The sequence below is a fragment of the Camelus ferus genome, chromosome 1 (assembly GCF_009834535.1).
Source record: "Camelus ferus isolate YT-003-E chromosome 1, BCGSAC_Cfer_1.0, whole genome shotgun sequence".
Classification (NCBI taxonomy): domain Eukaryota; kingdom Metazoa; phylum Chordata; class Mammalia; order Artiodactyla; family Camelidae; genus Camelus; species Camelus ferus.
This window is the reverse complement of record NC_045696.1, coordinates 487,910-509,112: the sequence shown is the minus strand read 5'-3', so window position 1 is coordinate 509,112 and position 21,203 is coordinate 487,910. Positions and strand designations below refer to the sequence as shown.

General features: G+C 48.6%; 1 protein-coding gene across 5 annotated transcripts in view; it reads right to left on the bottom strand.

Moving 5' to 3' along the window:
• Positions 1-2,042: 2,042 nt before the first annotated feature.
• MCM3AP (minichromosome maintenance complex component 3 associated protein) overlaps positions 2,043-21,203 on the bottom strand; it is a 40,286-nt gene continuing 21,125 nt past the window's right edge. For all 5 annotated transcript variants that reach the window (XM_032486346.1, XM_032486521.1, XM_032486456.1 and 2 more), the window contains 12 exons: positions 20,030-20,227; positions 18,207-18,275; positions 17,974-18,108; positions 16,537-16,690; positions 11,581-11,839; positions 11,277-11,371; positions 9,733-10,123; positions 8,355-8,612; positions 7,733-7,862; positions 5,895-6,101; positions 3,483-3,633; positions 2,043-2,351 (listed from right to left, as the gene is read on the bottom strand). In XM_032486346.1, coding sequence (XP_032342237.1) covers positions 2,193-2,351; positions 3,483-3,633; positions 5,895-6,101; positions 7,733-7,862; positions 8,355-8,612; positions 9,733-10,123; positions 11,277-11,371; positions 11,581-11,839; positions 16,537-16,690; positions 17,974-18,108; positions 18,207-18,275; positions 20,030-20,227 — 2,206 coding nt within the window. In that variant the 3' untranslated portion in view covers positions 2,043-2,192. The remainder of the gene's footprint in view (positions 2,352-3,482; positions 3,634-5,894; positions 6,102-7,732; positions 7,863-8,354; positions 8,613-9,732; positions 10,124-11,276; positions 11,372-11,580; positions 11,840-16,536; positions 16,691-17,973; positions 18,109-18,206; positions 18,276-20,029; positions 20,228-21,203) is intronic.

The window sequence follows — 21,203 nt, the reverse complement described above, 5'->3', positions numbered from 1 at the left end:
ATACAAGATTGATGTATAAAAATCAGCTGCATTTCTATACACTAACAATGAATCAACAGGAAAAGAAAGCAAAGAAACAATCCATTTTAAAATAGCACCCAAAGTAATAAAATAACTAGGAATAATTCTGACCAAGAAAGTGAAAGACTTATACATGCAGAACTACAAAAGATTACGGAAATTAAAGAAGACTTAAAAAAATGGAAAGATATCCCATGCTCCTGGATTGGAAGAATCAATATTGTTAAAATGCCCAAGACAATCTACAGATTTAATGTGATCCCTATCAAATTACCCAGGACATATTTCACAGAACTAGATCAAATCACAATTTCTTTATATGGAACCACAAAAGACCAGAGTTGCCAAAGCATTACTGAGGAAGAAGAAAGAGGCTTGAGGAATAACCCTCCCAGACTTCAGACAATACTACAGAGCTACAGTAATCAAAACAGCATGGTATTGGTATAAAAACAAACATATTGATCAATGGAACAGAATACACGAGCCCAGAAATGAACTCACAAACTTCTGGTCAATTCATCTTTGACAAAGGAGGCAGGAAGATACAATGGAATAAAGACAGTCTCTTCAGCAAATGGTGTTAGGAAAACTGGACAGCAGCATGTAAATCAATGAAGTTAGAATACTCCCTCACACCATACACAAAAATAAACTCAAAATGGATCAAAGACTTAAACATAAGACAAGATACAATAAATCTCCTAGAGGAAAATATAGGCAAAACATTATCTGACATACATCTCAAAAATTTTCTCCTAGAAGAAATAAAAGCAAGAATAAACAAATGGGACCTAATGAAACTTTACAAGCTTCTGCACAGCAAAGGAAACCATAAGCAAAACAAAAAGACAACCTATAGAATGGGAGAAAATATTTGCAAAAGATGAGACTGACAAGGGCTTGATCTCCAGAATATATAAACAGCTTATACCACTTAATAAGAAAAAAACAAACCCAATTCAAAAATGGGTAGAAGACCTAAATGAGCAATTCTCCAGTGAAGACATACAAATGGCCAATAGGCACATGAAAAAATGCTCAATATCACTAATTATCAGAGAAGTGCAAAATAAAACTACAATGAGGTATCACCTCACACCAGTCAGAATGACCATCATTCAGAAGTCGACAAATGATAAATGCTGGAGAGAATGTGGAGAAAAGGGAACCCTCTTACCCTGCTGGCAGGAAGGCAGTTTAGTGCAGCCATTATGGAGAACAGTATGGAGATTCCTCAAAAGACTAAAAATAGACACCATATGACCCAGCAATCCCACTTCTGGGCATATATCCAGAAGGAACCCTAATTCAAAAAGACACCTGCACCCCAATGTTCATAGCAGCACTATCTCCAATAGCCAAGACATGGAAACAACCTAAATGTCCATCAACAGATGACTGGACAAAAAGTTATTGTATATTTATACAATGGAATACTACTCAGCCATAAAAATGACAACATAATGCCATTTGCAGCAACATGGATGTCCCTGGAGAATGTCATTCTAAGTGAAGCCAGAAAGAAAAAGAAAAATACCATATGAGATCGCTAATATGTGGAATCTAAAAAAAAAATAAATAAATAAGATGACAAATGAACTTATATAAAAAACAAAACAAAACAGATACACTCACAGACATAGAATACAGACTTGTGGTTGCCGGGGGAGAGGGGGGTGGGAAGGGATAAACTGGGAGTTCAAGATTTGCAGATACTGACAGGTATATATAAAACAGATAAACAAGTTTACACTGTATAGCACAGGGAAATATATTCAGTATCTTGTAGTAGCTCGCAGTGAAAACGAATTTGAAAATGAATATATGTATATTCATGTATGACTGAAGGATTGTGCTGTACACCAGAAACTGACAACACTGTAAACTGACTATAACTCAAAAATAAATAAATAAATGTTACACACAGAAACACGAGTTGGCAGACATCAGTCAGAAGAGGTCATGACAACAGGTAAGAGTATCAAAGACATTACACAGGATGAAACAGCCTTTCATTCTGGAAACTGAGGAAGACCTCACTAGATATTCCAGTGGTTTATTTTGCATGATTAATAATCGTATTTCCAACATGCATCAAGCATCTGAGAATAACATTATTTTGAGTAAAAGAAAATCTTCTGGAGAGACCCTCCCTCTCTCACAGCAGCTCAAATGTCCACCATATCCAGCAGTGCCGAGAGATGGAGCTCAGAGGCAACTTCCTCTTCCCTTGAACTCCGGATCAGCCCTTCTAGGTGCTTCAGCCGTTCAGTCAGAGATGTGCCTGTTACCTCTGACAACTGCAGTTGCTCCCCTGTCCTTTTATTCTATTTGAACAAAAGAGAAACTAAAAATAGTTTTGGGATATCCATAAACCAAGATAAATTCTCTTTAAAGGCACTAAATCTGGCTCATGTCAGAAACCTCTGCTGGGACCTGCTGGGCTCAACAAACCCCTCTCTTGGCATCTATCATACATCCTGCCAGTGTCTTCCAGGACGTATACGTACAGCTGGTATCATCTGCACATGGAATGCCTCTCTTCTGATTCTACCATGAACAACTTCCAGTCATTTTTGTAAAATATCATTCTCAAAGGCTAGGAACTATTACATCATATATATTGTAACTGCTGAACCAAACTTCCCTCTTTGGATATTTAGTTTCCACTTTCATGCATAATTAACTCTACAGTGAACAAAAATACAGTAATTTTTGTCATATATAGTATTTTCTTTAGGGTAGAACTGTTAAGTCAAAGCATACAAATATTTTTAAGGTATCTGCCCAACTAAGAATTGGAAACAGTATGTCATCTTAATGTGTTTTTCTCCCCAATGAAGGGCTTCCTAAAAGCCACTCCAGGAGCACACATTTGACCTGTCCAGAGCTGTACACGTACCTATGAGTGAAACTCTGCTTTTGCTTCTTTTACCAGTGAAAGAAGGGTGCTGAGGTAGAAAGACCTCGAGCTTTGGAGCCAGTCGGGTCTGGCTTTGAAAAGTAGCTTTGCCACTGACCCACTGAACATTCATGGGTGAGGCCCTTGACTTCAATAAGCGTACCCTCCTCACTCATTAATTTTCCTCAGGGAAAGTTAACCCCAGAAAAGGAGAGATGTGTAATGCCCCAGATTGGACAGTAGGGCTCCGGAAACTGGATTGCTGTGGTCACCTCTGTTACTCTCCTCAGTGCTTTGCTGCGTGTCAGCACAGGACTATGGGTTTTGTTCAACTCTTAAACATGTTTCAATTCCGTTCTTCATTCATTTCATAAGCAGAAACTCAGAATTCGTTGAGCCACCTTAACATTGACAGATTAAGTTAAAGAAAAAATCTAATTTAAGATAATAATTTATTGGTCATCATAGCATACGATGAATCAAGACATGACATTTTCCCCAGCCATTCTCTCAGTCTTTAACTCGAATACAAATGCCAAATGCACTTTCTTCTCACCTGAGGGCTGGTGGTCGTAGACGCTCTCATCACAGGTTCAGCAGTCTGAGGCAGAGACACCAGAGTCTGAGGAAGGTAGAGCGGAAGGGACACCGAACCTGTAAATGCTCCTGAGTCTTCTGACAAACACTGCTGAAGCTGATCTTCAAACCTGAAACATTTGAGCATTAGGAAGCAAAAATTTAACTATCACTCACTTTTCTCCTATGTATACTTTAAATTTTTAAAGCTTTGCTTTATACTAAGGATGGAACTAAGTTATGACATCAACTGAGAAGCAGAAATGTACTCTTAAAAAATTAATATCTTCTCTTTAACTTATAAATCCTATTTATATTTAATGAGAAAGGTGGCATTTATCCAAAACAATTGCTTTTACATGTTACTTAACATTGCTTGTAATATTCTCATTTGGTTTATCTTCTCCAGCTTATTTTGGTATTGTGTGTCTATAATTAATTTGTGTCTCTTTGGATTATCCAAATGTATGGATTGATCTTTACAATTTAAAATTAACTCAAAGTAACATCTCACTGCCACCCCACACACTCCAGAGCTGTCCATTCCAAATACTAGTCTTTTCAAGAAAAACAATCTGATCCAAACTGCTTAAATGATACAGACCTAGGAAAATCTACTTTTAGAAATCATGACACATTCATTCACTCTTCCAACATGTATTTATCAAGCCCCTACCAAACACTAGAGCCATTCTGCATACCAGGGATACAGCACTGAAAACAAAAACAGAAACAGACAAGGCCCAGCTGTAGGCAACTTACACTTTAGTGAGGGAGACAGACAAGGAACATACGACAAGGGAGATGTCTGAAGACGAGAGAGACCAAGCAGACGTGGAGACAGGCGGGACTACAGGGACAGTAAGGAAGTCCTCGCTGAGGAGATATGACTAGAGACCAGAAGTGGGTGCAAGGTGAGCCAAGGGGCTACTGGGGTGGCTGGGGAGTCCCAGGCAAAAGGAAAAGCTAATCCTAAGGCCTGCTTGGGCACCACCTGGCGGTTGGAGGGAGCAGAGATCAGAAAGGAAACGGGAGGTGGACCACACAGGGCCTTGCCCACTTGTGAGGATTCTGCCTTTGACCTGGTGAGAGTAAGCCACCGGGAGGTTGTGAGCAAAGGAGAACCACGACCTCTGCCTTACACTTGAAAGGCTTATACCAGTCTGCTGAGACTAGACTACAGACTACTGCAAAAATGGTCCAATTCTGAATACATTTTGAATAGAGCCAACAGGGTTTGTGGGTGGACTGGAAGTAGAGGGATGGTCCCAAGGCATTTGGCCTGGGGAGCTGAAAGGGTGGAGCCACCATCAACTGAGAAGACCGCTGTAGGAGGGGCTGGTTGGGGGAAACTGGCAATCAGATTTGGGTATGTTAGCTCTGAGATGGCTGCCAGGCATCTAATAGATGTCTAATGACGATTTTAAGGGAGGACTAGGATACTGAGATCTGGGGTTCAGAAGTGATCTTAGGATCTGAGATATAAATTTGGGGTTGTCAGAATATTGATGTTACTTAAAAATCCATCAAACTGGATGAAATCACTGGGGACTGGGTACAGATAACACACTTAGCCAAGGGAGGTGGGGGGTGGGAGAGGACATGTGGGGCTGCTGGAGCCTCGGGTTCATGGTCAGTTCAGCTGCAGGTTGCAGTGACCCTGACCAGAGGAGATATGAGCAGCAGGGACGGGCTGCAGGAGACTAGGAAAGAGGACCGAAGAAGTGAGAATCAGACTGTTTTTGAATTGACTATTGAGGGAGCAGAAACATGGGGGTGGTGACTACGGAGGGAGATGGGGCCAAGACAGGGAGACATGGCAGCATGTTTTCACGTCTGTGTGCTGAAGGGGACATGAAGGACTCTCACTGGACGAATGTCCTTGAGCAGGTGCAGATGAGATTCCAGCCAAGGGGAGAGACTGACTTTGCCCACAGGCTAGACACAGGGAGGCTGGTGGAGGGGAGGGGCAAGGGGGCATGAGGACCCAGCAAACTCCCTTCTGGCCGGTTCTTTCTCAGTAAAACCATAAACAAGGGTGGAAGAAGAGGCAGGGAGGGTCTGGCCTGCTGTTCGGGGTGGCATCGAGGCCCTGAGGCTAGCCTAGAGGGGGAGCGGGCAGGTGCCAGCGCTCCCCGCCCACCCAGGGGCTTAGCCAGCCAGCCGCACTCACTTCTCTCTAGGAAACTTTAAACTTTCAGGAATAAACCATCAATGAAACTGATTTCAAATAACAACAGTTTAAGCCATACCACCGAGGGCACTGCATCTGTCCTCCGAGAGCTTACACTTCACGTGTCTGACTTGCCTTCTTTTTTAAACAGTCTCGTCCTTGCTAACCCAGCATGAAGCAGCCCAAAGGACACAACGAACCCCAGGGAACGGGCTTCACCTCTTGCTCTCCTCTTTCTCCAGCAGCAGACCGCTAGACAGACACTGGGCCAGGAGCTCCTGGGCAGAGGCTCCCTGCGTCAGCTCCTCCGCGCTAGGAAGCCGCCCCTCTCGGCCACGCTCCACGTTCCTCTTCGCTTGGCGGGGCATGTGAAGAGACGGGGTGGAAAGCTTGTTTGCAGAAGGATGAAGAGGCCTTATCCCGAAACTGTAAGAACAGGAGAGGGAGGAAGGGTTCCTCTGGCATCAGGTAGAGTGGGGTGCTTCGGGGTCAGGCACGGGCGCAGAGGGTGGGCAGCCTCTGCTTTTCCAAGACTTTCTGCTCTCCGGGCAGCTGGGCTCTCAGAGCTTCTCTGTGCTGAGTTTTGATTCCCATTCCAGGGTCATCAGCAGGTTGTTTTCCCCTAACGTTGGCATGGTTCTTATGTTTGCATCTAGCTCCTAAATCCATCTAGAAGTAAAGTTTACAGCAGCAGGAGACAGGGGTCTAATGTTTTTTCTAAACAGGTGCCAATGTCTGTCCTCCCTCCACCAATTAATTTGGAGTGGCACTTGTGTCACATACGGTTCTATTCCTATTCTGACCCATTTGGCCACAGTAACTATTACAGTAACCTTTCTTGTCAAAATTTTCTCAGCAACTGCTACACATTTTCTCATCCTGATGAATTTTAGAATTAACTTGTCCAGATCAGGATAAAACATTCTTTTGGGTTTTTGAGCAGAAATGCCCTGACTTTAGTTTGAGAACTGACATTTTTATAGCATTGTGTCCTCCCATCAACAAAGCCTAGCCTGCCCCTCATTTATTCTGGTTTCCTTTGCACCTTCAGGGCCCTGAGAATCACTTTCACAGGGGTTGAGCACCTCCCCTGGTCAGTTTGTGTCCATATGTTCTAGTTTTATTGCTGCTGTAAATGAGAATTTTTGTACGTTGTAGGTTGATCTGTCTGTTCATCTTGCTGAATGCTGAATAGTTCGAAGGGTGTGACTGTTGATTATCTTGAACTGACAATTTTACTGTCTGGAAATGACAGTCTGTCCTTCCTCTTGATAATTTATGCCACTGTATCTGTGTCCCTACACTGGGCAGGGTCTCCAGGACAACAGTGAACAGCAGTGATGTCAGGGAGCTCAACTTAAAATTTTAGTGTTTCTCCTGTTTTACCAAGAATACCAAGAAGCATGTTCTGTTGGGGTTTTTTTTTTTTTTTTTTTTTTTTTTGGTAGTTTTACAGTAGATAGCCCTATCAAGCTAAGGAATTTTTTACTCAAATTTGATAAGAAATTTTATCAGGAAAGGGTGTCCAATTTTCTTCTCGGGGAGAGGGGGCAGGAATGTGTATAAATCTCAAGGAAAGCATTTCAACACCTACTGAAATGATCATTTATTTTTCTCTTACAGCAGCAAATTACACGAACACATTTCTATTCTTGACATTGTTTAGTGTGGTATAAACCGAGCTTGTGAGTTTTTTTAAGTGAGCTTGTGAATTTTTTTATGTACTGCATGACTGCGTATGCTAACATTTTACTTGGTATTTCTGACCCAGGTTTATAAGTGAGATAAGATGTCAACTTTCTGCAGTCTGTGGTTATATTATGGATTTCAGGGTCAGGTTCATCTGATAAACAAAATGAGATGCTTGCTTTTCCTAGCTCTAGATCAGTTTCTACTACATGGGAATGATCTGTTCTTTGAGCAACTGTGGGAACTGTCCCACAATGGGTTGGATTCTGTGTATAGAAAGTGAATTTCGGTTGTGAACTCTGGAAGAGAATATAGTTCACTGTCTTGACTGAGGGATGACAGAAACACACAATGAACACAGATCTCACCGGCCGTGACTCAACTGTAGCTCCTTCTGCGTCTGCATTCTGGCTTGTTCCCACGACAAAGGAATGTCATATTTTTTCAAGTCGTCTTTAAAAAAATACACACATATCTGACCATCTTCACTCAGTGCCTCTGAGAAAACAACACAAAAATAAGAAGAGACAAGAGTATCAAAAGAGCAGTAAGTGACCACTTGACGTTTGCTTAAATTCACCGACTTAAGGACAAGCCCTTCTGATTAATTAAAGTCACACAATTCTGTTTCTCCCACACTTGAGCTAAATATGCTCCAAGTGTCCATGGTCATTCAAGGTCCCGAGAGGCTCAAGTCCAGACGGGCACAGCCGGTGTGACTGCTCAGAGCTTCAGAAGTTGCTCTAACTTAAAATCAACCCAGGGGACCCATTTCAAGGAGATGAGTCCAGGCTCTCCCAGAACCTTCTCAGCTCTTCCCAATGTTTATAAGTCACCTGGAAGTCACTGGCCTGAAGAGGCAGTCCTAAGGAAAGGAAGGGTGGGGATCCATAGGAAAGAAACAAACATCAAGTAAACATCTTTCTTAGCTAAAACTGGACCAGGAAAGTCTCACGAGGAGCCAGCCCTGCAGTGCCGAGCGCTAAGCACCTGATGTGACAGGAAGCCTGGGGGGTGTCCAGTCCCTCAGCCTGTGGTTGATGCACAAGGCAACGATGTCATCCCATGGGATCTCGGCAACGGAGGGCCCTGGCCCCGGGCCCGGTGAGGGGCTCTTGCTCTTCCACCTGCGGTACGTGCTGCGAAGCAGGCTCTCCACCTGGGACTGGAGGACGGGCTGCGTGTGGCGAGAGCTGGGGATCTGGGAGGCATACTGGACAACCATGGAGCACACAGGGAGCCAGGGAGCTGGAGAGAAAGCACCTGGTGAGTCACACTTTGGCCAAAGTACAAGTGGAAACCTGTGTAAAATGTTCTTCACCCTCTATCTTCCTAGGAAAAAGCAACTGTGAAATCGAGAAGTTTGCCTTCAACTTTGAATACAACAAACTACAGCTATTGAGGAAAAGCATCTCCCGCTCCCTTACCATCCAGGTAAGGGATGCAAACAGTCACCCAGGTCAGAATTCACAACAGAGGGTCCGTCCCAGAGGCTCTGACTGCACAGTCCTGTGGTTGCACCCAATAATCTGTATTTGACCGAGCACCCAGGGAGGTCTGGTCCCAGAGGCACTGGGGAGCCCTGACCCAGCTCACAGCCGAGGATGTGCATGGTGTGGTCTGTTTCCCTTTGGGCTCCTTCAGTTAACAAATGTCTGTCAGAACTATAGGAGACTGCCCCTCAAAATTCTGAAAGATGCCCGAGGCCTCTGTTTTACGCAGTCTGAAGGAGAATGGCCCTGCCAAGGCCACATGCCGTGCCAGGTGAGCATGAACAGCCCTGTTCCCTCCTAACAGCATCAGCAAGGGGAGGGGCAGCTTCCTCACGGCACAGGGATCCACAGAGTCTGCATCAGAACAGCCCAAAGGCCTGACTCGGGCACAGCCAGAGCCAGAGAACGAGCTTCTGACGGAGAAGGAAACCCAGTGTTAAGGCAGCACCGAGTGCCGTGGCCCCGCCGGAGCCAGCAGCGTGAGGACAGCGCTGCCCCGTCCCCATGCTTTTTGCTCCCAAACCCTGTGGTGCAGACAGGATGGGAACTGCTGTTAATTCAGAAACTCCAGGCCTTGGATTCGGCACTCTTCCTGACACCACTTGCCACCTCCCCGCCGAGGCTGAGCAGATACCCACAGACTGTGGTGGGTGGTGAAGGGCCAACAGCTCCCACTCCACAAGCCCAGCCCCTGAACCCCAAGGCCAGTGAGAACGGTGTAGTGTGGGCGGGGTGCACAGTGGTGGCGGTGGGGCTACAAACCTCATGCTGGTGCCCAACACCCACCAGACTGTCTTTCCAGCAAGAAAGGAGATGGGGAACTCGGCTGCCCCTCCACTCCTTCCCACCCGGTAACCCTCGGCACAAGCACGCACCCCCGGGGGGCGGAAGGTCCATCTGCGGAAGCTGGAAGCCAAGGACGGCCTGCTTCAGCCAGGCCAGATGCTCCGGGGTGTTCCAGTGGAGGTGAGGAAGCAGCTGGCTGCCCCCTGCCTCAGCAAACTCGGGGACAGGCCAGGACAGGTCACAGAGCTGCTCGGAGGACGCTACAGAGGCCAGGAAGTGCAGCACACTGTTGAACAGCTCGATGACCACGCTGGGCTCCTGCGAGGCCAGGCCGCCCTGCCGCCTCTCTCGTCTGTCGTGGAAAAACCGGCCACTAAACTCCCGACTAACCCCGTCTTCCACGTACTGAACAAGGGTCTGGCAGCAAAGGTCAAGAGCACAGGGGCAGTGGGAGACCAGCCATTGCACAGCCTGCAAAACCTGAGAAGCAGAGACAGTTGGAAAGATCTGGGTGAACAATTCATGCTGTTTTCCAGGAGTGCCCCCCCCACCCCACTGCTGCCACAGCAGTGCCACCGGAGCACCAGCATCTCAACCGCTCCAGGAAGCGGGGCAGAAGCGTCTGCTGCAGTTGCCTTTGGTCTCCCAGAGCCTTAGAGACCCACATGGGGGTGGGGGGGGACCCAACTGGGGCTCACGTTCCCCCATCCCCGAGGAGTGTGGCCTACAGGATCCCCCCGGAAGGGCCGCGGACGTAAGGGAAAGCAGCCCTGCACATCCCCTTCACCACAACAGAAAGGGAAACCACATCTCCCCGTTCTTAGTAGGATCAACAGCTTCGCTATGTGCCTGGCTGCTCACACCCTGTAGTTATCTTTCCTCTTTCAGTGACTTTTATTTTAATTCCCAGGACTTCTTTCCCTAAATGTAATTGTCAGCACAGACTTCCTTTTTTAAAGAAAACTTCTGATAACATAATTTCTTCGTATTCCAAGAACAATCACCCTACAAAAATAATTACATATCTGACCTTCAGATATAAGACAAAAACCGTCGTATTTTAAATCCGTAACAACAAAGCCACTAAAAGATAATGTACATGAACAATTTAATTTGTTGCAGATAGCAGGACTGTGGGCAAATTTTATCTTTTATTTTGATTTCTGCTTACGTTTTTAGAAAGTTACCTATCAAAATATAAAATTAAAAATGCAAGCAGTAACATACACTAAATTCAAGATAAAGCAAAAGAGGAAAAACTAAAATACCTTGTTGGACCTTTAAAAATGATGAAACCTTCTACAAAACAGAAACCGACTCACAGACATAGTAAACGATCTTATGGTTACGAGAGAGAGCAGGTGGGAAAGGATAAATTTGGGAGTTTGAGATTTACAAATGTTAGCTACTATATATAAAAATAGATTTTAATAAAAGTTTCTTCTGTACAGCACAGGGAATTATGTTCAGTATCTTGTAACACCTTTAACGAAAAAGAGTATGAAAACGAATATATGTATGTATACGCATGCCTGGGACACTGCTGTACACCAGAAATTGACACATTGTAACTGACTGTACTTCAATTTAAAAAAACGAACATTTAAAAAAAAAAAAAAAGATGAAATCTTACCTTAGTTGTGCCTTGCAAATTAATGGAATCAGGGATCTCGATAATACTATAATCTGAAATCAGCTTAGCTGAAACCAAATCCTGTAGCATTAGACCTTTAAGAGAAACAGATGGAGGTCACCTATCTTCTGCTCGCAAGCCTGTACACACGCTGAGGCATCTCACTGCCCTGACCCTGCCCTGCCCAGCTCCCGTCACTGCAGTGGCTGCTGTCACGAGACTCCCGACACCTCACTTTCTCAGACCCTGGGCTCCACCCACTTAGTAAACATGCCGGTCCATAAACGGGGCAGCTTTCACAAACCATCTTCCCCTTCCTTCTCCACGGCGGCCCCTCCCGGACTGGGCACAAGAACCACCAGCGGAAGCGCAGGCTGGAAGGGCTTGGCCTGCAGGAGCTGCTTGATCTGCAGCAGTGCCGACAGCCAGTACACGTCTTCCTCTGCCATGTCCTCGCTCTTCACTTTGGGCGGAAGCAGCAGCATGAGCCCACTGGCTCCCAGGAGCTCCTTCTGTGTCTCTGCCGCATCGAGGACACAGTCGCTAAGAGCGCCACGGGCCACCTGGAACATCAAGATAGACGCACCCAGGGACAGGTCAACAGTGGCCATCAGGCGGGGCTTCGGGACAGTGGAATAGAAGGATGTGGAGCTCACCTCCTCCCACAAATATATCAAAAACAACTACACAGGGAACAATTTTAGCAGAAAATCCACTGCACTCTGGCAGAGGATCTTATACTAGCAGGGAGACAAGAGGAATCCCCATGGAAAGAGCTGGGACGGGACCTGCACCCCAGGGAAAGAGTGATGAAGGAGGGAATGATCCCTCACGCTGGGAAGCCGCTTCACCAGCGGGAAGACCAGCCAGGACGGAAAGGGAGCTTCAGAGGCTCAGAGGAGAGCACAGCAAAACAGAGAGGACCCCAGACGGCCCGCTGTGCTCCCCAGCCCGAGCCGCGAGCCTGCCGATGAGCAACAAGGCCACCTGCAGAGCACAGGGGCCCACGTTCAACACCTGCAGCGAGAAAGAACACACACACGTGTGTATAACTAAATCACTGTGCTGTACACCACGTACACCAGAGACAAACATAACACTGTAGATCGACTATGTTTCAATAAAAAATAAATTAATTAAAACAAAAAAACAGTGAACCTCAGCCCCAGAGCGCACACAGCCAAATGCTCACTGCACTCTGGGCCAGCCTCCCCCCAGAAGGCCAAAAAGTAGTACAAGAAACTGGTGGGTCCACAGGTAATTCAGCCCCTGGCTGGAATTGTGTTTGAGCAACTTAATCTAACCGTTACGTTAAACAAGAGTACAAACAGGTAAGCCCATAATGACAGGGAAGCGGAGAGGCAAGCCAGCAGCCGAGAAGGGGTTCCTACCCACCCCTGGAGAGCTGTGCAGAGACAGAACGATCACACTGGGGCAAGGACGCCGAGGAAGCCACACTGACTGGTTGCAGCCACAGTGAGGAAGGACCAGGCCGGCTAGGGCTGCAGAAGGCCTCGTGCCCAAGGCTCCAGGCCCGGAGGAAGAGTCACACATGCTGCAGTGGCCCACAGGTCGTCCACTCACCTGCAGGTGGCCTGTAAGCACAGCCTTGCCCCTGGGCCCTGGGCCGGCGTCCTGTCCTGAGGCTCCAGACACTAGGGCGTTGTCAGGCACAGAGGAGGGGACTTGGCAGCAGGCACCCTGAGAGTGCCAGCAGCTGCCTGAGGAAGAGACAAGTCCTTCCAGAGAAACCAAATAACCCAGGGAATAGACACCCAGATCCTGACATCTGGGGGTCCCCCCAAAATGGCTGGCCAGCCATTTCAGTTACCTGACCTCAAACAAGAGCTTACGACCAGCCTTTTAGGGCCTCACTCAGGTATTGGCAGCCTCAGATAAGGTGTCTGAGGAGAGCCTCCAGCATAAAAGGGAGACTAGAATAACAAAGAAATAGAAACCCAAAGTAAACAGATAATGCATGAAACATAAGAAAACTTACGCAAAAATCCTAATGTCCTCTGAGGAGGTGTCCAGAAATAATCACAAGATGATATGAAAAAGTCAAGTAAGGGTAAGAAAAACGGACTCTATGTGGAATAAAAGGCCCACAGAACATCTGGAATATAAAGTCAAGGAAGTCTCCCAGAACACGGTATGAAAAACAATTAGAAAGCGGGACAGAAAGGATGAAGAGGAGCAGAGGCTCAACTGATGCGGTCAACAACAGTCTAACAGGAGTCGAAGAGAGAACAGAAAAAAGCAGAAGGACGGCAGGTATCATTAGGAAGCCAGCACATCCCTGAGGTGGAGCGAGTCTCCAGCCTGCGGGTACCCACCACGCCCAGGTGACGAGGGAGGGAGTCGGCGCCAGCGCACACCCAAGCAGACTGCAGGGACAGAGAGCCGCCTCCAGAGAAACAAGCCCAGGCCACAGAGAAAGGAACAGGCCCAGTTTCAGACATCTCAACAGCAATGCTGGACGCCAGGTGACAGCGGAGCAAAACATTTTCAGACAGGCAAGGACTCAGAAAATTCTCCTCCCGTGCAATCTTTCTTAGGAGGAAAGTGGAAAACATGCTAAATCAAACAAAAGACTAAACCAAGAAAAAAATCTCACTGCTGCTGCCACCAGCAGCAGCACTGTCAGGCATCACTCTGAGGCTGTACGTAAAACTCAGCTCCTCCTCAAGGGGACCTCTGCCTGGTGCCACCACAGCGCAACTGTATGGCCTGAGGCAATTTACTGTAACTCCTCTGAGCCTCAGTTTCCTCCTCAGTAAAAGTGCCCATGCCCAGAAGACACTCAAAAACACAAGGAACTCGCCCAAGGTCCGAGTGGGAGGTGGAAGAGCCGCACTGTGCTACTGGCATGGAGGCCCCAGCGGCAGCCACACCCAGGGACACGCTATCAGCTTGAGGAGAGCAGGAGGATGGCCCCTTCTGAGAGGGAGGGGTAAATGAAGCAGCAGAACACCTGGAAAGCTCTAAGACGCATACAGCCCACCTGCCGCACACTTAGGGGAATGTTAATGAGAGATGAAGGTAAAACTACCAAGGTGAGGTAATGAGGCAACCCCCACCTGCAAAAGATGAAGACACGTAGTCACAGGACACTTGCTGGTTCTGGGACAAACAGCTTTCACCCAGCCACCAACGTGTGACCCCACTTACTGAGACAATATGGAGTGGAGCCACCCTGGGGAGCACCCTGGGGAGACGGGGCAGGCTGCACGGGACCGTGGTGTCAGAGTTCACGCCTCACCCGGGGGTGTGCAGCCCCACGGCGGCGCCCACGGTCCCACCTCCTGGTGCTGCGGTCCTTGCGCAACCACCTGCCAGGAGCGTGGGCTGGGCCCAGTGACACACTGCTGACACACAGAGTCAAACAAAAGCGATGGGAAGCCCCTTCTAAGACGAGGTTACAAAGGGACTATGACACTTGTTCAGCTCGTGGAGGTCGGCTGCCCTGTCGTGAGCCGCCTCACAGAGAGGCCCAGGCGGCAGGCAACCAAGGAAGCCCCTGGCCACGGCCGGCCCGCAGTGAGAGCAACCTCTCCGAGGAGACTGGAGCCACGGCCTACATCCTGAACTCTACCTAGTGGCAAGTGCTGAGCCAGAGGCCTCACCTAAGCCGCACCCGGACTCCTGCCCCAGGAAACCATGAGTGACAAATGTTTGTTATTTAAAGCTGCTACATGTGGAGGTAATTTGTTATGTGGCAATAGATAACTAACATGCTGATTTTAATGAGAAGTCAGCAGAGAACATCTCAAGTGGATAGAAAAATGGCAGTGTCAGCACGTGACATCCTGGGGAAAGGGCCAGGAGGGGGCAGGGGCCGTGATTTCTCATCATAAATCATGTGGTGCTATCTGACTTTTTAACAACATCAAAGTATTACTTTGACTTAACTTAAGAATAAAGGCAAAAAGAACAAATTACTTATCCTGTAGGTAAAGTCTGACTTTATCATCATAGTAAAAAGGGAAGAATATGCCTCAAGATGTTTCTGCTCTCCCTGAATGGTGAGAGCACAGATGGCTCTTAACTCTATACTTCCTCTATGTTTCCTCATATGTTTGAAGTTTTACACATGTATTACTTTCACATTTAGGAAACATGATAAATAGTATTAACATGGAAAAAAAAATGAAACAAAAGCCCTATAATCAAACTACACTTTGAAGAAGTTCCAAGGACAGAGGACGTGGACTGCAGTGTCGCATGCAGATGTCCGGGCATGCCACGAAGGGGACTCTGTTAGGAAGGGGAGAGGCCTGGAGCGGAGGCCTGCCAGTCAGGGCATGGCAGGAGGGGCGACTTCCACCGAGCCCTGCTCTGAGCCTGCAGCCCAGACGGCCCTCACGAGCCTCTGACGCAGTGGTCAGCACACTGTGGAAGGCACAGGCCCAGCTCAAAGAGTTGGCAGGAGGAGCAGCTATTAACACTAGATCTGCTCAACCCTGAAGCCCACACTTCCTACCTGCACTGCTCTTTTTTCTAAGTCAATAAAATACACATCTGGTTTCATTTCTGAACACACGCAGTAAGACCTAAAATTCACTTATGCAGGTTTGAATCTAATGAGGAAACAGGTTCTCATTAAACAAGAATCTCTCAGGGAATCAGTTAAGCTCAGTGTTGTACAAACACCTTAAAGAACAAAAATAAGACCTTATAATCCAAACCTGTGGACAACGTGAATGTAAGACAAAAACAACTAACCTGAAATGCCCAATATTGAACCTATGTACCAGCTGGGACCAAGGCAGAGAAAACTGCACAGGATTAAAATCCATCCATCTTTTGGTATGACCTAATGTGCCAAGAAGCCATTGAAGCAAAGATGTCAGCAGCTGGCAAACCACGTGAGCTGTAAAGTCACTGCATTTTTGTGTAATGTTGTCTCTCATCCCTCCTGGGTTAATTACCAGAGACCCATGTTGTTCAGAGCTTCTGAATTATGTGCAGAACGCATTTTTCAGGACGGTTCTGGGTTTTCATCAACTTCTCAAAGAGGTCCATGACTCAAGGGAGTTAGGGCTCGCTGCACTCCTGAGAATCTAGTTTGGTCTCACACCAAGCAGGTGTCCATGAGATGTTGACAAGACGTGAGGAGGAACAGACGTGACACTTGCTTCTGAGCCTCCCACACTGTTTCAAAACCACTCCAGGGCAGTTACATGATCGTAGTGGTGTGTGGGAGTGAGTGCAAATAAGAAAATCAAGGGAGTAAATACACAAAGTGACTGCCACTCACCTTTATACACACACTGACGGAAATCGTCCGATCCCCTCTGCTGCTGAGCGTGTTAGAGAGTGTGAGTGTCTGGATCCCACCAGCATCGGGGTCTGTGTCATCCACTGAGCCATCGCCTCCCATGAACTTGACTTTTAACCAATTTGCTAGAACTCTGTGAATAAAGGAAATAACACGTGAAGAAGAGTCTAATTCTGAATGTGAACTACGAAAGAGAAGAACCACACAGATGCAGATCCGCCAACAACAAACCTGACTGTGAAGCTGAGGCATCTGGACAAAACAGGCTGTGATTTAAATGGAGTTAGGAATGCTACTGGGTTATGTATTTGGGGACGAGGAGAGGGCACTTATTCTATAGTGATTTAAGTTTCTGAAGCACTAAAAAGATTTTGAGCACTAGAAAAGGTCTTCAGAGTTTACCATACAACCTAGCAATCCCACTCCTAGGTATATAACCAAGAACTGCAGACCTGTGTCCACGCACTTACACACGAATGTTCGCAGAAACACTATTCATGATAACCAGAAAGTGGAAACAACACAAAATGCCCATCAAATTATTAACAGAGAAATAAAATGTGGTATGTTCACATAATCAAGTATTCAGCCACAAAAACAATGCAGGACTAACACATGCAACAACATGAAAGAACCTAGAAAATTTAGGCTAAGTGAAAGACGCCAGTCATAGAAGACCACATATTTTTGGGTTCCATTTATGTGAAATGTCCAGAATAGGCAAAGGCATAGAGACAGAAAACAGATCAGTGGCTGCCAGGGACCAAGGGTAGGGAGGAAAGGAGTGACTGCTAGTGGGCGTGGGGTTTCTTTTTAGGTGAAACAATATCCTGCAGATAGACAGTGGTGATGGTTATACAACTGCCCAATTACCCTAAAACCAATGAATGTGCACGTTATGTGGGTGAAATTGATGACATGTGAATTACATCTAAAGAAAAGTAACATGTTCTGTAGTTGACTTAAAAGTATGGTTTCTGGAAGCAATTTGGTTACAGGAAATAATGCCATGTCAACTTTTTGGATTTTTTTTTAAATGCCAAAAGCTAAACTATAGCAAACAAACTAAACTGTCTTCCCCATGAGTACGAATTACAGCAGACTCAAACCAGTGAACCTTAGCATAGCTTTACACAAAAATCAAGTCTTAAATATTTTTGCACAAAGACTGTTGCCAAGTATACAGAACAAAAATGTGAACAATCCAAAGCATCAACTTCAAACCACAGAAAAACAGCCTGCAAGACTAAGCAGCAAAATGAAAGCACGCGTCAGGGCACCCAGCGTGAGAGGGGAACGCGGGTCCAACACCCACACCCTTGTGCACGCCGCCCTGCTGCCCCTCGCTCTAGAAGTCGCCCCACCGCCCAGGCCGCTTGCTCGGCAGCACGCCCGTCAGAGGGACCCCGTCCTGACCTGCCAGGGCTCCCTGGGGGCTGCTCTTCTCCATCCGGCAACATCAGCACCAGCTTCCAAAACACACGCTCCCGCCTCCCAGGGAGGTGCTTGGCCACGAGGGACGGCAGGTCCAGGGGCGCCCACGCTGCGTCACTAGAAAGGACAGAGCACCACAGGTGAGCCACTGTGCCAGGCCCCAGGCAGGGCGGCACACACAGCGGGGGAGCACACACGGCGGGGGCGGGTCAGACCTCAGCAGGCGCTGGTGGAAGTGCTGGACCTTCATCTGGCGCTCCACCTTGTTCCTGAGCCACCGTAACCTACAAAGAAAGGGCAGCACTGAGCCTGCTGAGCCTGCTCAGTGCCTGCGGGATGAACCTGAGAAGCATCCACTGATGTTCTGAGTGCAAAGTAATTGGCTAGTGAGCGTCTCCTAGTGGGAACACTTTGGAGACCAAGAGGACTTTTTCTGACAAAGAAACAGTGTAGTCAGAGGACTCGTTCACTCCACAGATACTAAGCAGTCTTTCCGAGATCCCCCAAGCACGGGAGATCAGCACTCAACAGACAGAAACCCTCCCTTCCAGGAGGCACACTGTCAGAGAAGGGCCTGTCAGGGGGCGGCCGGGCAGGCGCCGGGGCACGCCGTGGACTGACACGGGGTGGCCAGAGGTGATACGTGACAAAGACCTGAAGGAAGGAAGGGGAGCCAGCGTGACGGTTCTGGGGCCGTTCCAAGTCAGCAGTGGGCCTGGTGTGTACACAGAACGAGCCCAGGCTGGGGGGCAGCCAGAGGGTGGCTGTGGGCCACCACAAGGAACTCAGGGAGCAGCACACAGGGGCGTCAGCTAGAGACGTGAGGTGGCCCGACCCTGTTGTGGTGGTGAGGACGCCGGGGTGTATGGCCAAGGGCAGGAGCCAGCAGACAGACAGGTGGCTATGAGAGAAGGGCTGGCAGCAGACGTGGTGAGCACAGGTGGGTGAGTCCAGGGTGGCCAGCCTAGCGAGGGCAGCTGGCACCCTGTGAGCCACAGGAGGCACTGAGCATGGCAGATGGAGCTGGTTAAGTTCCCACACTGAGCTGGGGACAAGGGCAGAAGCCTCGGCTGAAAGGAGCTGTCAGCATGCAGGGTGGAAAGGGGGAGGGGTGGACGGGAGACTAGGGGGCAGGGGCTGCGCTGGAGGGGCAGGGAGGGGGCAGAGAGCCGTCCTGATGCAGGTGAAGCAGCCCCGTCTGCAAGGAGGCCAGGCAGAGGCCACCATGGGTCAGAGAGAACCCTGAACGCCCTGACCACCCTGCTTACAGATGCCAAGAACAGGCAACCACATGAAGTTTGTTGTTAGAGCCGAACGAAACCCATGGAGATGGCTCTCTGAGAGAATGTCCTGTGACAGCCCCGGGGAGGACGAGGTGTACCTCAAGACCCCAGCACGGGGGCTGCTGCAGCCCCTTCCTCAGGCCCCCACTGGGAGGCCCCCCCCTTGAGAGGTGACAGTGGTGTGGCCTGAAGAGAGAGGCCACACCCGGCACGACCAGGGTTAGGCAGCTGAAGCAAGGGCCCGAGCAGGGAGCCGGGTGTGCTCAGGGTGATGGGAGGAGAGGCAGGGAGGGCCATGCCTGGGGGATGCAAGGCGGGAGCCCTGCGAGTGGAGTGACCAGAGGGTGCGAGCAGGAGTTGCTAAAATGCTGCCGCAGAAGACAAAGGGCAGCGTGAGCGAGGCAGCAGCGGGAACGACAGAGAAGCAGAGGGGACAGGTGGGGAGGAACAAGGTCCCTGGGGGCCTCTGGCTCCACCACCGAGTGTGCACGGGATGTGTCCTTCAGCCAGGGAGGCGAGGAGAAAGGTAAGTCCAGGGAAAACTTGATGAGCAGGACCAGGAGTGTTTTAGGGGAAAATGCGTGTGAACTCACGGCGGGGAGAGCAAGTCGGACGTCCACAGTAACCTGCATCTGTCTCCACCTTCCCAGACTCCACCTGCCTTCCTCATAAACACACAAGGTAATCCCCGCTCTTTCTAAAGCCGGCTGGGGCAACTGGGGCAACTGGAGGCCCTGGGCAGGCTGGGCACTGACCTGGTGCAGGAGATGCCCACTTTCCCCGCATGGCCCAGGTCCAGGAGGCCCTTGGCCAAGTTCTCCGCAGCAATGGGGCACTCTGCGCTGGGCGCCAGAGCCTTCAGCCGGTCGTTCACGTCCACACAGCAGGGCGCCGCCGGGAAGGCCCGCATCTGGCGCCTCAGTTTCTTCCGGGCGGCAACAGCTTCCCTCCACCTGGAGCACAAACCAAAGCGTCATCACTGGGTGTTTTCACGGTTCAAACACCTCCAGCTTAACACGCAAAAAACGGTTTCTGGCAATATGTTCAGGTCTTTTTCAGCTAGAGAGAAAGCCACGTGAAAGTCCACCAGTGGGGTCACTCGTGGTGCATTCTGGCAACGCCACACCTCAGTGCAGGAGGGCCACGGAGCTGCCGCAGTCAGGCCTCCGCCTCTTGCCAAAGGGAGTTGGGAAAAGCTCAGCACAGGGGAGGGAACGCGTGCCCACCGTGCCGAGCACCACACAGAGGGCAGAGGTTTCTGGCTGGGCACACAAGCAGCTGCTGCTTCCGAGGAGGGAGACAGAGTCTCGGTGGAAGGGGAACTCATTCCTCACGGAACTCCCTTGTATACAGCTGCAGCTGCCAAGTGCACTGCTCCTTATTTTAAACGTTATTGTGAAATGAATCACAACATACATAACACACGTGCACCCATCTTAAAGATTCACGACAAAGCGAACACCCACACCTTCCTGTCCAGCTGAGGAGCGGTGGCCGGACCTACGCTTGCCGCCCACAGCCCCAGTCAGTCACGTGCCCTCTCGCCCCACAGGAAACCGTCACGCTGGGTTCATGTCACTGTTCTCCGTCCTTCCTTGAGGGTTAGACTACTGTACACAAATCCAAAAGAGCCTACTGAGTGTGACATTCACTGTCTGTTGCACATATTTCCCTAAGAACTGCTGCTTGGCATCACACATCATGTTTCTGAAATTCATCCACATGCGTGTGTGCAGACGTAACCTGGCTTGTTCACAGCCACCTCAGTGCGTCAGCACACAGGGTAAACAACAGAAAGCTGCCTGTGAGTATTTGTTGAAATACAGACCCACCCCCTTCCCAGTCTAATTCCTCATTTATCCCCTTAGTTTATACCCTTCAGGAAGCAACCTGTTATGTGTGGATGATTAACTGTTTCTGAAAGTATAA